Here is a 17584-nt window from a genome sequence, read left to right on the forward strand (position 1 = left end):
TGATGTTAATTTTTAATAATAAAATAAGTACTTTTAATAAATAAATTAAAATTATTACAGACTGTCAGTCTAGTCATACTTATAAATTCTGCATTTTGACACTTAATTTTGATACTTAATAATACTTATAAATATTTTTTATATGTATACGAGACTTACTTTAATAATTTTAAACACTTTATTAACGTGATTTGAAGTTTAATAACTTATTTATCAATTAATTTTAGGCCAAAGAATATATTCGTTCCTGTAAAAATAAAAAGTGACACAATATTCTAAACTAAACTACGCGCCCCACCCCAATATTTAGTGCAATAATTTTCTATGAACAATATCAACACTTCCATAGCGAATATATAAAAAATCTCTAGTAAAAAAAAAAGTAATTAGATTTTTATATTCAAAAAAAATATCGGCGCAAATAATGCAATACGTGCTTACTAATACGTAATATACTTGCATATACTACGTACAAAATGACTCCTCACGCGCCATTTTAACTGTATGGGTCAACTGTCGTGTCAAAACTACGGTTCACCTTTAAAATAAGGATTAAACGAGTTAAATTTTACGCGTTATACTAATATATTTCAATCGAAAAATCTTTGTTCATTTTTTACTATAAAAATTATATCATCTTAATATACTTAAATCGGTATTAAGTACTCGTCTTTTTGTAAACATAATATGTATTATAATTTAATCAAATAATAAATAGGTCATATAATTTATCAAATAGCACACACGCTTTTCATAATAATTTTATTAATAGTAATACATAAATAATGCAGCTCCTATTTTAAATTTTATCTCATCATAAGTCATAACTCATAGTATATAATATATTACCACCACCGCGGCTTATTTATTAATTCATTTATTTTATTTATTTATTTTATTTACTAGCTGCCCTGGCGAACTTCGTTCCGCCTCAAATTCAATTTTTTTTTTAATTCTTCTCTCCGTAAGAACCATCCTCGTACTTCAAGGAATATTATAAAAAAAGAATTAGCGAAATCGGTTCAGCCGTTCTCGAGATTTGCGATGAGCAACACATTTAGTGATTCATTTTTATATTATAGATTTATTTATATCTTTAATTCAGGCAACAAACATACAATAATACTTGACAATTTATGTGTGACCTCATGCTACTTGCAATTATGAGGTCATTCATAAATGATAATACTTGACAAATAAATAAATACTTGACATAACGTGTGACCCCAGCGAGTAAAAGTTACTTGCCATCATGTTCGAGATCATTCATAAATGATGCTTTCTAAAGACAAGCCAAGATTGTGGCTAATTCCGTTGTACACAATCTCTAAACTAAACTAAAATGACACGTCAAAATCTATTGCTATCCCTTGAATATGGTACAACAGTAAAGTCTTGAAAAGCACCAAATAATATTTTAAAAATATGACTCCGAAAAATTACATAATGTATATTATATTATGAATATAGTATATTATGAATCGGTACGTATAATAGCTAGCTAGCACCTAGTCCAATGACCATGATTGTGAATTTGAAATTTTCTATAATCATATAAAGATATACATTACCACGATTTTTTTTTTATTTTTTTTATGTTTTTTTATTCATGTAAACTTTTTAAAAGTGCTTATGAATAGTCAGGTTTAATTTACCACTGCTAGTATGCACAAGATAGACACATTAATATATAAATGTTATAATATATTTTATACAATTCAGGCTTCTGAATAAAGACACAAATTTTTTAACACAAACTATTTTATTTTTAATAATATGTAATTTAACAAATACAATCAATAGTTTCTTGTACCACAACCAAGCAATGGTGTAGCATTTTTTCTTACGCGTAAGCACTAACATTAATATTTGGTTTTACTACAGTTTCATTTATATGTACATCGATAACAGATAATATACAGAACTAATTATATGGATATAAATTGAATTTATATTATAAACTATTCGGACATGTAAATTATAATTATATAACTCATATAGACTGGTTTGAGTATATTAACTTTTGGGGCAATGGTGAAGTGACTCTAGCGTACAAACGCTTTATTTTAATTTCAGTACAATTCTTTCTATTTTAGATTATAAGGGAAAATTATTTCAGTCATATTATGTGTTCATATGACAAGAATAGTTCTATTTACGCTACGTATATCATCTTTAATATACAATGTCAGTTTTAGTATACGCAAAACCTGAAAGTAGTTTGTTCAGAATCAGTGACAGAATCGATTGCAATCATTTTTACAACGGGTTATATTTTGACCAAAAAATACTTTAAAATCCTGCAAGTTTGAACACCTAGTTGAATGACCGCATGCACCAGCTGATTCGAGCCGCGCAAGCGAGAGCGCGCACGATAAACGCTAGCCGTCTCGTTCGCTCACAACGAACTCGCTCGCCGCTTGCTTAGGGTGACCATGTATTTGCGGGACAATCACTCAACTCAAGCATAGAACTTCGTAAGTTTTCATTAAATATTTTTGGTATATTTATTCTTTATGTACAAATATTTGACACGAGTTTCGGTTTTTGCGTATATTAAAACTAACTTTGTGTATTTTCAAAACTAACGATACCAATATTTGCCCTAAAATTATTAACATCACTCGTTGACTCGACAGTCACACATGTCGTCTCGACAGTGGCACAGTGATGCTTTTATGACGAAACAAACAGAAAGTGTTCCAAACTTTTTACAATTACGTAGTCTACGCTCATTCCAAAGTACACTGTCATTTAATTATACTTTTAGTTTATTTTTCAGTATTAGTGAATTTTATAGCCCAATTTTTTAATTTGGCAAAAATTTTTGAATCTTAGACTTATTGTTATTTGGATGGTACACAATTTCTTAAACTAGCTTATAAGGGAAAACTAAATTACTTCACTTTTACGTGAATTTTCTTTTCACGAAACACTAAAAAGTTTTAAGATTATTTTGTGTGCGACCGAAATAACACTGTATTAATTTTATCCTTCAATTTAATTTTAGGATTCATTTACGCGTGCTTCCATTGCGTTTTTAAAACGTCAAAAGAAGATTTACATTAAAACCGGTGAAGTGCGAGTCGGGCTCGCACACGAAGGGTTCCGTACCATAGTACAAGATACGACACTATCCTTTTAAATTTTTTTTTATTTGCATGGCGGTTATTTTTAAATATTTATTATTTGTTACAGCAACAATAGAAATACATAATCTGTGAAACATTTCAACTCTCTACGTATTACGGTTGATGAGATACAGCCCGCTAACAGATATACAGCGGATGCTTAATAGTAGGGTCCCGTTGGCACCCTTGGGGTACGGAACCCTAACAAACTAAGTAGAGTTAAGCCCGGTATCCACTTAAAAATTAAAATAAAAATTTCAATTGAAACGTAGCGAATTTTCGATCCGTTTATTTATTAGTAAAATTTAGTTACGTATAAGTAAACTATTAGTTTAAGTAAGGTTTCTCAACGCTTGAAGTTAGTGTGCTTAATTTTTTATTTATTTTTAGAATTGTACTATAAAATATTTAATCTTAAGATTCACTTGATGTATAAAAAATGTAAAATGTCTAAAAATAATATAACCTACTTAAATAAAGACATTTAAGTAAAATACTGGTTCAATAAAATACACACTTATCAATGCAAAAAAACACTATTTTGTACTGAAGTCTTCGATAAAACACAATTAATTTTTTACAATATTCTTTCCTGGAATGGATAGTTTTATTTTGATTTTTTAAGGCCTACACAGACGAGGGACACTTTTTTGACCGTCAAAATAGATCGCTTACAACTATATCGTATAAGGGATGATTTTTGCCAGCACGTGGCGGGCGCGAGCCGTGCCACGTACGACGCGCGGACGAGGCACGGATTCAAAACGGCCCGTGCCCGCCACGTGCCGGTTTAAATCATCTTTAACGCACACGAGGGCATAAAGTACTTACCCCGTACAATAAGTACCCCGAACTGCCGAAGAACATTACACCGGACCGCACAAAAGTACGGGGGCGTCCTCGAAAATATAGAACTAAAGTTCCAAGGCAGTCAACGCACACAGCGAATATTAGTCCGCGTTGAGCGCTCGAGTGTTTGTTCGTCGGAGACACTGTGCGTTGAGTCCGGGCATGTCCCGGCGGACATTTTATCTACACTTCGAGGATTTTTGTCCTCCGCGGACAATCGGCGGAAATTTTTGTCGTCTGCGCACGCCCTTGCAGTTTATTTTAAAGTTACGGGATGTGTATTAAAAATTCGTTGCTGAATGAATAATACATGTTATATAACAATCTTTACTTGTTATATACCTTGTATTATAGTTTCGATTCAGTTTTACGGTCTGACATTTATTATATACATAACATTAAATTTACAGTCTGACTGACATTCTACCAGTAATTTTATTTCAATAAGTGTTGCTTAGCAACTATTGGTCCATATTGTAATTTTAAGTTGCTCATAAACCGGCTATAAAAATTGCATCTTGCCGACAATATAGCCAATCAATTCATAAAATCATTTTTGACGCCTATGAGCGATTGTGCACTAGTCCGATCCGAATCCGTGAAATAGACTAAAATAATTTGACCAAAATCGGATGCTATTAATGACATGATCTGATCCGAATCAGAGAAAATATGGTTAGTCCATATACTAACGGCCGAAACTATTTCCTATCAATCTATTATCTGTCGATAAGGTGACTACTTTTTTTAACAGACAACATTGCTACTTTTTCTTTAAATAGTGGACAAACGAGCAGGCGAGTCACCTGATGTTGAGTGATTACTGCCGCCCATGAACATTTGCAACATTAGAAGGACCGCTACGCTAATGCGTAGCCCCATAAACTACCGCTATACAAAAAATCATATCATTTTATTACTACAGTCCAAGACCCTATTACTATTTCTTGCTAAGTAACTCATCGACAGATAACAGAAAGATTGGTTTTATTAATTATTGCCGTAGAGCTATTTCTGACCGCATATTTCCCTTTACATCGGATTAGTGCACCAACATTCATGAAGTCATCCTCAAGAACGTGTATACTTGTAAATGTACCGATTGTTATGTAACAGTCGGTAATACATGTAATTATGTAGTAAGGTATTATCCCGGTGCATTTATCGTCCACTTCTACTTTGTAATGCATCTAAAATTGAACGTGTGTACTTGTAAATGTAAATACCGATTGTTATATAACAGTCGATGTTATGTAACAGTCGGTAATACATGTAATTATGTAGTAAGGTATTATCCCGGTGCATTTATCGTCCACTTCTACTTTGTAATGCATCTAAATTTGAACCTGTGTACTTGTAAATGTAAATACCGATTGTTATATAACAGTCGATGTTATGTAACAGTCGGTAATACATGTAATTATGTAGTAAGGTATTATCCCGGTGCATTTATCGTTCACTTCAACTTTGTAATGTATCTCAAATTGCCTACGAACTAGCCCGTTTATGAGCTCCTTAAGAAATACAACTGTATTTACTTAAGCACAAGTGTTGTTACATTTAACTATGATAAGTGTAAGTCGCTGTGAATATAAGAAAAAAAATACAAAAACAAAACAAAATGTCGTAATAAAATAAATATGAAAGAATTTTGTGTTTTCTTTTGCCCTGATAACAATAGGGTTTATAAATTAACTTGTTTCTCTATGGCACTCAGAAGATATCACTATCAGGGTTGTACAAGACGAATAATTCTACTATCTATGGGAACTTATCTAGTACCTACCTACTCTAAAATCAATAAAATAAGTATATTAGTATTTTTTATTAATCCTAATTCAAACTAAAACCGAAATACTAACTTGAATTACATAAACGTAATTATCTTAAATAGTGACTGCATTGTAAATACCAAAATCAGACCCTTAATATTTAAGATGCTTTTTAAGAATTAAGCATTTAAGATACGTTCGTAAGTTATTGGAATACGGAAAAATCTGTGGTATCAAAACTCATATATTTCTATTTTATATACTGAAGACAAATTCTTACGTTACTAAAAGGACACCAAAAAGCATGCTTTAAACACATGGCGACCGTCTATAGAAGTTGTTGTGGTACAAACTAAAAGAGATTTTATGGTCCTGTCATTTTATTTTGTATTCATACAAAACAAATAGCTTTATTTTGATTTTATCACATATTCTGCGAGCTGCTATTAAATAAGTAGTTTTCAAAAGTATCTATACTAATTTAAAAGTTTAAAAGAAGCGTTTCGTGTTCCCTATCGAAATACTTTCCCCACCTACCTTAAATCTTACATAATATTATATTCTTAATCGATATTTAATTTGTTTTGCCTTGGTTTGCTTAAAAGATAAACAATTCGGAGAAACTCGTAAGCCACTCGTTAATTCCGAGTCTATTTGGGTGAATTTGTCCATCCATCTGTCTGTCAAAGTATCATAATTTCTGAATAAACGCACATATAATTATTGCTATTCACAAGTAATATGTACCGAATCTAATTCAATTACCCAATCCGAGCAAATACTAAAATTGGTCAAGCAATAAGTTATATAACAATGTGGAACAGCGTTGACTAAAACATAAAAGTTATATAACATGTTACATAATCTGGATTCGCTAACAGATTAGCGATTACACAAGTACAGTACGCGGCAGAAAATGTACATCGACCTTTAAAATGAGATTTCGGCTTTGTAGAGCGTTGTCTCTGTCACTCATGCCTATGTGACGTTTTGTCGGTCGCAACGACAGACACAACGCTCTCTACACTATAACACCGCTGTCTCTTTCTAAAGGTCGATGTACATTATTTTCTGCCGCGTATTTTAGTAGATGTTTTGTTATTTATTTTTAAGTATGGCTCACTAAAAATGTTTCGCCATATTAATAAAATTACAGCTGTAAAGAAATGTAGTCCCCCGTGAAACCGTTGTAAGTCATATATCATATATGTTCGCAAGTGTCGAGATATCTCTGAAAGACCACATGATAGTGTTCGGGTTTGCTGCACGTGGGTTCGTTGTGAAGCTGGTTTTTTCTGGAAAAAAAAGGAAATTTCTGAATTTAAAGGAAAATCTTGGTTTGTTTGAGTTGCTGACATTCATTATTTTTTTTTCTGATAATATCCGGTCAAGTGCGACTCGGAGTCGCACACGAATTGTTCCGCATCATCGTACAAGAAATTTTAAGCCAGTAGGTATAATAAAAAATTCCAAGTTAATGACGGACAGCGCCATCTTGACGTGATTTAGTAAACTATTTGTAACACATATTTTTATTTTAAGGTTCCGTAACTCAAAAGGAACGGACTCTAAAAATAAAAACGGTGCACGGTTTTCTGTTTTTTTCCTTTACTTGTGCGATATGAAATTACTACCTGCGAAAGGACAGTGCCAGAATTTCTATAGAACCGTAACCCATTTTATTATATAAAAGTCGTTTACACGTATGCTTTATGCAGCATTTTGTTGCTGTTTCAACACTGATAACTAAACATAGGATTTAACACCTCTAGAACTTGCGGTTTTCATTAAATCTAAGATTAAGTCATAATGATCACATAATGATTCTAGGTTATATGCAATTTACCTATATTTTGTGAAACTAATAAAAACATCCGCAAGTTTAAAATAATTATCATTAATTTATATTGTGCGTAAATTGGTGGGTCAGGATCTGGCATTCCCCCTTTAGGTTTTAATTCTCCCGAATCGACAGACAAAGAAGGTTCCTGTTTTCCTTTTGAGGTACAAAACCCTAATTAACTGTAAAAATAGATTTTTCTAAAAACATACAAAATATTTGAATATTTGTTTGTTTAATATACATACTTGTAAAACTCTTCGCATTCCTCGATCGTGACATCCGCACTGACTAGCCGGGAACCGAACCCGCTATAGTACGAAGCATAGCGTTGCTACAATTCAAGAAATACATATACTTATAATCGTGGTTAATAGTTTTTCAAATTTATTAAAACCAAAATAATACAAATATTAATTTTAACAAACACATGATATGTTATATTATAGAAATTAAATCTCGACTCTAGTATCATAAGGTCGGATGTGGATTTTTGCTACTTTTCAGGAGAGCCAAAACAAAAATGCTAGGGAAATCGGGTCATAATTTCTAAACTACTAGAGATACAATTTCAGTTGTTTTTGTAATATTTAACACTTAACTGTATCTATCATTAACCATTACTAGAAATACTTTATCATTAATAAATAAAATATAAACTCACAATTTCTTCAAAATGGACGATATGCGACTTTATGCTGGTAATATTCGTAACTGTGCTAAAAAATTGTGTGCATAAGTTGTAAACCGACTTTATGGCTGCAATTTTTACTATTACAAATTTGAAATAAAAGTCGGATCTATTACTTAATATTTCATAATACGTCTTAACTGATTATACATAAGTAATATTCGGACAAAAGATCTCAGTAGTTATCTCACAAAAAACATTTAGGAGTTTTGTGAGATAGCAACAATGTACCTATCTGATTTTTCTGAAACTGATTAGTTAGATCTGAAACATAATAATTGCATTCGCCCGATAGTCTGACCATTGCATCCGTGTAAACCTTGTGACTTCTGGATGAATGAAAATAACATTTACAAATTCACAAAATATAAAGCCCATTAATTAAAAACAACGGCCAAAAATTGGAAAAAAAAAATACAAAGTAATTAGAAACCTACAGTGGGCCAAAAATTTTTTGTGGAATTGCATACATTGCGGTTACATCAATATAGAAATCTAAAACATGCCAACATAGCCTGATTTTCCTTATAATGATTAGGTACGTAAAGTAAGAATGGAGGTCAGCAGGTACCTACTGCAAAAATTGGTTATATTTTATAGTGGATAATGGTTTCTCATTATGTCGTATATTGGGCGAAAGCGGGGAAAAATTTTAAGTTTATATGTACCTATAACTTACTAATGAAATACAAAAAAGTCTTCTTTAAAGTAGTTTTTATAAAATAATAACACAGCATTATTGTGTTAGTTGTAGCCAGGTAATATATTCCGAAATCTGAAAATCCCCGCCGTTCTTATTTTTTTTTTATATAACAAACGGTCCTGATATATCACCTTTGTAAAGGGATGTGGTCTTTAAAAATATGTTGTAGTGCCAAATCAAACTTATCAAAAAGTTTTGTTTCCTTCGCATGTTCTTGCAAACTGTGACCAATCTCTTAGTTTAGTAATCTGCATTGTTTTCAGCTGTTCCCTTTTTTTCTATTTGTGCATGGATTACATCTTACTCCACGTAGGTACATGTTGCATTTTAGCATAAAGCTTGTGATTTATCACCTTTTAGTGTGGTAATCCTTATAATAATCATAAGTAAGCCATAACGATTATCATGCTCCGATTATGACCGACACAATTATCAGACCACAAAGTCAATTCTTTAACAATTTCGAGAATACTTTGTTTCTTCTCTAGTAGATTAATGAAATAAGACAAGATACTGTTTTATTCCTTCCGCTGCAGCTGATGTTTTCAGACTACATTAAAGTAGCAACACTGCTGGTAGCATCATGAATCGTTTTTAAGGTGCAGAAACTACGCAGGTATAAGGATTTACTGTTAGTCAAATCTGGCATTGCCACTTTTGTAATTAAAAAAATACTTTCTGCTTTTTTGAAAATTCCATTGCTTCTGCTTCGACTGTTTTGTTTAACAGATACTTTTTTAAACTGTTTCTTTCGTGTTTTAGTTAAGTTTTTTTATTTTTTTACTTTCACTTTTATTAGTTGTTTAATTAATAAATTAATTTATACTACATATATATTTAAATTAACATAATCTAAAGCTTCCTATAGTTAGGAATGTTTCGTTAGAATCACTATCATCACATATTGTAGGTGCCTTATAATTTCTGCTCTCGATTAATATCAAATTCGGTCGATTATAAGACGGGCAAAGAAGAAAAAAATTGATTAGGTACTCTCATTTTTTAAGGCTACCTTAAAAACTAGGGCAATAAATTTTTGAACTGATGATTTGAACTATGATTCATAAAAAACACCATAAATGCACGGTTTTTGCTTAGTGGGGTATTATTATAATATATGTTTAGATTTCCATGGTGTAATTTTCGTGGTCCTAAAAGATTTTCTAGTCTACATTTTCAAAATGTCTTCAGCTTTATTCTGGCTCTTTACTTTTTTCCCGCAGTTTAGTCCAAAATTTTGGTGAAATAGGATGGATCTCTTACCTATTAATCACATCAACTTTAATGTAGTCACAAACAAAAAGCTTTATTTCAACTTACTTCCATGAATTTTATTGCAAAATTATTTATATTACAAGGCAAAAAGTCTTAAATGATTCACAGTCCAAATATTAATACAAAAAATTCGAAGCATAACATCTGTTGTGATTTTACCTAACAAAATTATTACATATTTTAGAAGCAGAAGTGCGTAACTGCAGTACCAGCTAGTATGACAAATAAACTTATTTCGTAGCATAATGGTCGAACTCAAAATACACCTATAATTTTTCTCCATTGCTTTGGTGCATACATACGCAAGTCAAAAAATATAATTATGGTTCTCCAAATTTTTAGAATGTGTTCAGATACGACATTATGCATGTATTTATCTTTGCAACGAAAAGAGATAGAAATACTGGTGTCAGCTTGGCAGAAAGAGCCCGAAATGCTCATTACCTTTATGTAAAAAAGTGAGTTTGGTCGGAAGTACACATCCGACCTTATGATACTAGAGTCGAGAAATATCACTTGCTTTAACGGTGAAGGAAAACATCGTGAGGAAACCTGCATGCCTGAGAGTTCTCCATAATGTTCTCAAAGGTGTGTGAAGTCTACCAATCCGCACATGGCCAGCGTGGTAGACTATGGCCAAAACCCTTCTCTTGCTGAGAGGAGAGCCGTGCTCTGTAGTGAGCCGATTATGGGTTGATCATGATGATGATGCACCTATATAGATAACTTACCTGTAAGTGTTTCACGAAAACCTGCTCAGTAACGACACTGCAAGCGGCACGCAGTCCCTTAGCCAACGCGTCCATACACTTCACGTACATAGTGACTAGATCGCGGAGATCGCTGTCCCGTCGAGACGGCAGTTTTAGGTTGATACCGCCAGGGGGCGCTCCACCCTTACAAGGAGAACATGAAAAAATATAAATATACTAGCTCATTTCCGCGTGGACTACACTTTCAAGACCCTATTTTTACCCCCGTAGGGTTTTTTTTATTTTAGTCTTAAAATAGCTGTAGTATGCGGGGTGACCGGCTATTAGGCGTCTATACTCTATAGGGCATAACAGGTGGTCTGTGGATTTTACGTAGAGTTGAAAAGAGACAAATTTATGTCTCTGGTTAAAGTCTGTCTTGTTTCAACCCTGTCTTAAGTCTGAGCAAAGTCAAAGTACGTTATGCCGATAATTCCCTTACCTGATCGACGATACATTTCATCATCAAAGTGATGGTTTTGACATCTGAGAGATCAAACTTGTTTGTTATTGTCACACCACCGAACATGTTGTACCTAAAACAAAATTATTTACCAGCTCAAACAATATTGTGTGCATCAGATTTCATATGCACCTGTATTTAGAGCATCAATGTTACGCACTGCACTTTCGTCATCCGAGTTCTATCCGTTATCCGTGAGAATACCAGCGATTATCTACGACACATGTCATAAGCTCCCATACAAAACAAAAAGGAACGTATTTTCACGGATTCGGATCGGATTAGTGCGTAACCGCCGCTGAATTTTCAAAAATCCTTAGCGGATGCCTACGTCATAATAGCTATCAGTATGCTTAGTATGAGATTTTATGTATCACCAACGTTGATAGTATTCGAGTGTTGAAACAATTCCTCGCTATAGTAAACTGGAGCTTAATTGCCTTGTTTTAAAGCTCAAGTTTGTCTACATTTTATTTAGACGCTATTGTGTTTCGAATCTCGAATTCTAGCAACGTTGGTGCCCGATGCGAACGGTCGATGCCGAAAATTTCAGCCCGATCCGTCCAATAGTTTGAGTTGTGCGTTGATAGATCAGTCAGTTAGTCACCTTTTCTTTTTATATATTTAGATAATACTTACACGGAAGCCATGTACATATGATGTCCAGGCGGGGTACACACTTTGTAGAACCGGTCCAAGTTGTGGCATTTGAGGAAATACAGGCAGCTGGTCAGGTCCCACATGTATCTGTTCAGCATGTCGCCCCAGCTCGAGTGTCGCCAGGGTACACTGTTGTAACTACTGTAGTTAGAACCGAAGTTACCGCTGTACGGCATTATCAGCAGCTGACATCTGGAATTTAAAAACAGAACAACTCCCGAACAACTTAATTTCTCTGGCGACATCGGTTTGGAAGATGGCGTCGTATGGCGTCGTAAACACTCTTCGTTCATACGTATACGACACTTCTAGACATTCATCGTCTCAACTCATCGTTGGCTCACTACTGAGTACGAGAATGAGAACGGAAACATACTGTACTAACGTATAATTAAGCCTTTCTTTCTATTCGGCAGTGATTTTCAATAGTTTCGCGAACAACTTAATTTCTCTGGCGACATCGGTTTGGAAGATGGCGTCGTATCCCTTCTCTAGCCAGAGAAGGAAACACCCTGCGTTCGACGTTGCGACACTTCTAGACATTCATTGTCTCAACTCATCGTTGGCTCACTACTGAGTACGGGAATAAGAAGGGAAATATACTGTACTAACCTATAATTAAGTCTATCTTTGTATTCAGCAGTAATTTTTAATAGTTTCGCGAATAGTTTAATTTCTCTGGCGACATCGGCTTGGAAGATGGCGTCGTATCCCTCTCTGTACGGCCAGAGAAGGAAACACTCTGCGTTCAGACGTTGTGACACTTCTAGACACTTCTTGATCTGTGTCGCCGCTTGCACGAAGGTGGTTGCTTCGTTGCTTGTAAAGGCACCGGAGGCATATCTGGCAAAGATAAGGAAAATTCAGAATGAATTTTTTTTTTAAAGTCAAGTGCGAGTCAGACTCACACACGAAAAGTTCCGTTCATCGTCATCATCTCTCTCTCTTCTAGGGGTCTTTTGTAGGGACTTCCACATGCCACGGTCTTGCGCCGCCTGAATCCAGCGGCTCCCTGCATCCGTCCACCTAGTGGGGGGTCTTCCAACACTGCGTCTTCCAGTGCGAGGTAGCCATTCCAGCACCTTGGAACCCCCAACGTCTATCGGTTGTACGAACTATGTGCCCTGCCCATTGCCACTTCAGCTTCGCAACCCGTTGAGCTATGTCGGTTACTCTAGTTCTCCTACGGATCTCCTCATTTCTGATTTATTCACTTAGAGAAACTCCAAGCATACCACATCTCACATCACATACTCCAACATCTCGGTAGGAAAGGCATTCCGAACCAGTGGTAGATGCATCCGACTATTCGTAAGTACTTGTAAAAGTTTATACGAATAAAAAAAGATTTTTATTTTATTTATTATTTATTCATATAGTTCTCTCGCCCGCTGAGTGACTCTGAGCCTTCTTATGAGGCCCATAGTTAGCGACCATGTCTCGGATCCATATGTCATCACTGGCAACACGCGCTGACGCGTTCCGTACAAGATTGACGACCTCCCTGGCGCAGTGGTGAACGCTGTGGTCTTAATAGTGGGAGGTCCCGGGTTCGATTCCTGGCAGGGGTTTGGAATTTTATAATTTCTAAATTTCTGGTCTGGTCTGGTGGGAGGCTTCGGCCGTGGCTAGTTACCACCCTACCGGCAAAGCCGTGCCGCCAAGCGATTTAGCGTTCCGGTACGATGCCGTGTAGAAATCAAAGGGGTATGGGTTTAATAAAAACTGCCATACCCCTTCCAGGTTAGCCCGCTATCATCTTAGACTGCATCATCACTTACCACCAGGTGAGATTGCAGTCAAGGGCTAACTTGTATCAGAATAAAAAAAAAAAAAAAAATGTTTTTCATTCATAGTTCATTAATTATCTATATCTATAATGTATGGATAATGGATATGGATGGTATAGTACGCGACAGGTCGAGATAAGAAACGGGGAGGGAACGCCCCGCACACCTACCCAGCCGCCGCGATAACCCGGTGCGGGCGAGCGCGGGTGACATACGGGAGTGCGGGGCGTCCCCCCGCCTCATACTCCGATGGCCATCTCGACCTGTCGCAGACTATATACCTTGGATGTGAATGCAAATCCGGCGCAATCCAAAACAACTTAACCTGACATCTCTGATTCAACTCATTGACACACTCCACAATGTCATCCCAGTTCGTCTTGTTCTCCTCCCAATTGTCTGTCGGAGGAACGCATTTACGCCTATCACAAGATACCTACGTAAACACCGCGCCGGTTGCCATCTCGACCTGTGGCGGACTATACGTACCTTGGATGCGAATGCAAATCCGGCGCAATCCACAACAACTTAACCTGACATCTCTGATTCAACTCATTGACATACTCCACAATGTCATCCCAGTTCGTCTTGTTCTCCTCCCAATTGTCTGTCGGAGGAACGCATTTACGCCTATCACAAGATACCTACGTAAACACCGCGCCGGTTGCCATCTCGACCTGTGGCGGACTATACGTACCTTGGATGCGAATGCAAATCCGGCGCAATCCACAACAACTTAACCTGACATCTCTGATTCAACTCATTGACACACTCCACAATGTCATCCCAGTTCGTCTTGTTCTCCTCCCAATTGTCTGTCGGAGGAACGCATTTACGCCTATCACAAGATACCTACGTAAACACCCCGCCGGTTGCCATCTCGACCTGTGGCGGACTATACGTACCTTGGATGCGAATGCAAATCCGGCGCAATCCACAACAACTTAACCTGACATCTCTGATTCAACTCATTGACACACTCCACAATGTCATCCCAGTTCGTCTTGTTCTCCTCCCAATTGTCTGTCGGAGGAACTAAGTCCGTATCGAACGCTGTCCAGTACTTTATCCCTAGTTTGGTACAGAAGTCGTAGAACGCTTTAATGTAGCGTTTGTAATTGTCTAATGTATGCGAGTTGTCGTCCCAGGAACGGTTGAGTGTGGGTCGCCCTTGGCTATCTGATCCTGTAACAAAAAGCGGGCAGGTGTGGATAGTCCCTGACTCCCTGCATACTTGAAAAACTCGGATAGCTGTAGATAGTCCCTGCATAAAACTCTGGTAAGTGTAGATAGACTGTGCATATTTAAACACTTTTAATGTTTTTTGCGAATATACTTTTACCGATAAAGAAACGGATCGAAAGGAAACGGCGCTTATCATTGTCTCACTCGTACTCTATAGACAGACCGTATGGTGTAAATGAGAGGGAATGATTAACACACCCATTTTCGTGTCGTCTCTTTATATGCACGAATCTCGAGTTATATCTTCTTTGTTGCCTGAAGTGGACCTCCTATTCGGAGGATCAGGAGTTCGATCCCGGGCGCGTTAAAGTCCCGCAAATTGCTATTGCGCTGGAACCATGTCTCATTAACATCTAAATGACGCGATTTGACGTATATTTATGTAAAAATATACTATCAGCTCGAAACTTCAGCCTAGTGCTGACGTCACTAAAATGGCGGCCACGCGCATTAGCAATTTGCGGGACTGATACCTCTAATTTCAGAAGTTATATGAAATAAGTAAGTATATTCACTTGTTTGTAACGGTTAAGAAAAACATCGGGAGAAAGACGTTCTTCATAATGTTTTAAACGTGCTCTAAAATGCAATAATAAAAGTCGTTAAAATTCGCACACTTAGCCAGCATCGTGGACTATGGTTTAAACCCTACTCATTCTGAGAGGAGACCCGTGCTCAGTAGTGGACCAGTGATGAGTTGAGATGATGAGTATCATACCATTGTTCCTAAATTCCGTGAGTGAGACGCTGTACTTGAGCCAGTCCTCCATGTTGCGCGAGTGCACTCGTTCAGTACTGTTGTAGTAACGGAAGTTAGTGGTGTCTGTGGCCGACGCCATGTTGTTGTACTCTATCTTGTCTATGCCTGGAAATATATAAGTTTTTTCCCCGTTTTACCCAGATTACTGGTCTGTGGTATTACAGAAATTATGAGAGAGAGCCAGCGAGTGCCAGACTTTCGTTATTTTATAAAAGCTGAATGGTTCTCTGCGTTGTCCCCAATACTGGGAGGAACGATCAGCTACTATGAAGTTTGGATCATGGTGACTTTGAGAGATAACAGGTAAAAATGGTGTAAAAAATCTTCTAAACGTCAAAGTAGCTATAAAGTGTACTTTTTATTTTTTCTTTGCAATACTCATGGGCAGATTACACCTACCGAGTAGTGAAGCGAGACAGTAAAATGTCACACAGCGAGACAGTGTTGTGGCTGAGAAATTGCGGCGAAATTGCACTCGTTAAAGTGCTTATACCAACCGAGTACTCGGCCGAGGACACTGACTCGCCACTGTACTCGTTAGGTGTAATCTGCCCATTAGTATTAGAAATCACGTCATGCATTGTCATTGTCAGACAAGAGTGTCGTGGCAACCCCCTGCCAGGTGCTTTTAAAGTTTAAGAGCAGGGGGTTGTAAAAGCACTTTGTTTATTTTTAAAAACCTTTCTATATTAAAATAAACAGTTTAATAAAAACCTCAAATAATTTCTTACCTTGAAAATAATCCACATTTTCAGCCGTTTTCGCTTCCCGCACTTTTTGCCTCTTCCCAGGTTGTGCGTACGACATTTTTCACAATTTTAAAAATCCCTATTTGCGTTTGAGATTATTTTAAGTTTTATTTCTTACTAGATGATGCCCGCCACTTAATACGCGTGGATTTAGGTTTTTTGAAATCCCGTGGGAATTCTTAAATTTTCCGGGAAAAAAGTAGCCTATGTCCTTCCCCGGGTTGCAAGCTACCTCTGTACCAAATTTCGTCAAAATCGGTTGAACGGTTAAGCCGTGAAAAGCTAGCAGACAGACAGACAGACAGACACACTTTCGCATTTATAATATTAGTATGGATGGATTGGGTAGGTACTTACTATCTTTTAACTAAGCATGTACGTATACCTACCTACCTAAATGATGCATAGGAATCGAGAGAACGTAAAAAATGCTTAGAAAATACATAAAATTTTCATTTTTCGATTTTCACATATTTTATTTATTGTATGGGAAGGCTTTCACTTGACGAAAATCATGCTTAGCGAAAAGCAATAATGAGGTCTAAGAATTACGTTTTATATCTGAATATTTTACGTAGTTAAAATAGTACTAGTAGTAATAAAACAGTTTAAACACTGACGTACAGACGTACGTTGCTTAGTTTTATATAATAATCATTTGAATGGACGCAGCAGAGCGAATCCTGTGGTACTATGTGTCGGGTTGCGCATTGTTTTACCTAAAACCTGATCGTTTAACTATGGTTACGTTAACTATACTATTGTAGTGACTAACTACGGTTTAACTGAACAAAACAATTTAAAGCGAGGTGTAATTTAACACGTTTACCAGTGCTTTAAACCTTATAGTTATTAGGTACTACCTAATGCCTGCGACTTCGTCCGCTTAGACTACACAAATTCA

General features: G+C 36.2%; 2 protein-coding genes across 2 annotated transcripts in view; one reads left to right on the forward strand and one right to left on the reverse strand.

The window, feature by feature from the left end:
• l(2)k01209 (lethal (2) k01209) overlaps nt 1–17584 on the forward strand; it is a 38742-nt gene that overhangs the window by 18535 nt on the left and 2623 nt on the right. The gene's annotated exons all lie outside the window — the stretch shown is intronic.
• Nucleotides 1675–17281, reverse strand: LOC117988166 (xylose isomerase-like). The gene is made up of 10 exons (XM_034975284.2): nt 17038–17281; nt 16663–16914; nt 15890–16036; nt 14832–15111; nt 12749–12979; nt 12116–12328; nt 11456–11549; nt 10993–11157; nt 7841–7926; nt 1675–7047 (listed from the first exon to the last, which is right to left on the reverse strand). Exons 2-10 carry the CDS (start codon nt 16736–16738, stop codon nt 6954–6956), a joined length of 1386 nt encoding a protein of 461 aa, XP_034831175.1. The 5' UTR covers nt 16739–16914; nt 17038–17281; the 3' UTR covers nt 1675–6953.

Source organism: Maniola hyperantus, chromosome 14, assembly GCF_902806685.2.
Source record: "Maniola hyperantus chromosome 14, iAphHyp1.2, whole genome shotgun sequence".
Taxonomy (NCBI): Eukaryota; Metazoa; Arthropoda; class Insecta; order Lepidoptera; family Nymphalidae; genus Maniola; species Maniola hyperantus.

Bases quoted from the DNA above. Each gene is read 5' to 3' on its own strand.
- LOC117988166 (XM_034975284.2), bottom strand. From the start codon at position 16,738: ATGTCGTACGCACAACCTGGGAAGAGGCAAAAAGTGCGGGAAGCGAAA. The intron at 12,329-12,748 runs GTTAGTACAGTA...TTTAAATTCCAG, and splicing joins AAAGATAGACTTAATTATAG to ATGTCAGCTGCTGATAATGC. The intron at 7,927-10,992 runs GTAAGTTATCTA...CTTGAATTGTAG, and splicing joins TTTTCGTGAAACACTTACAG to CAACGCTATGCTTCGTACTA.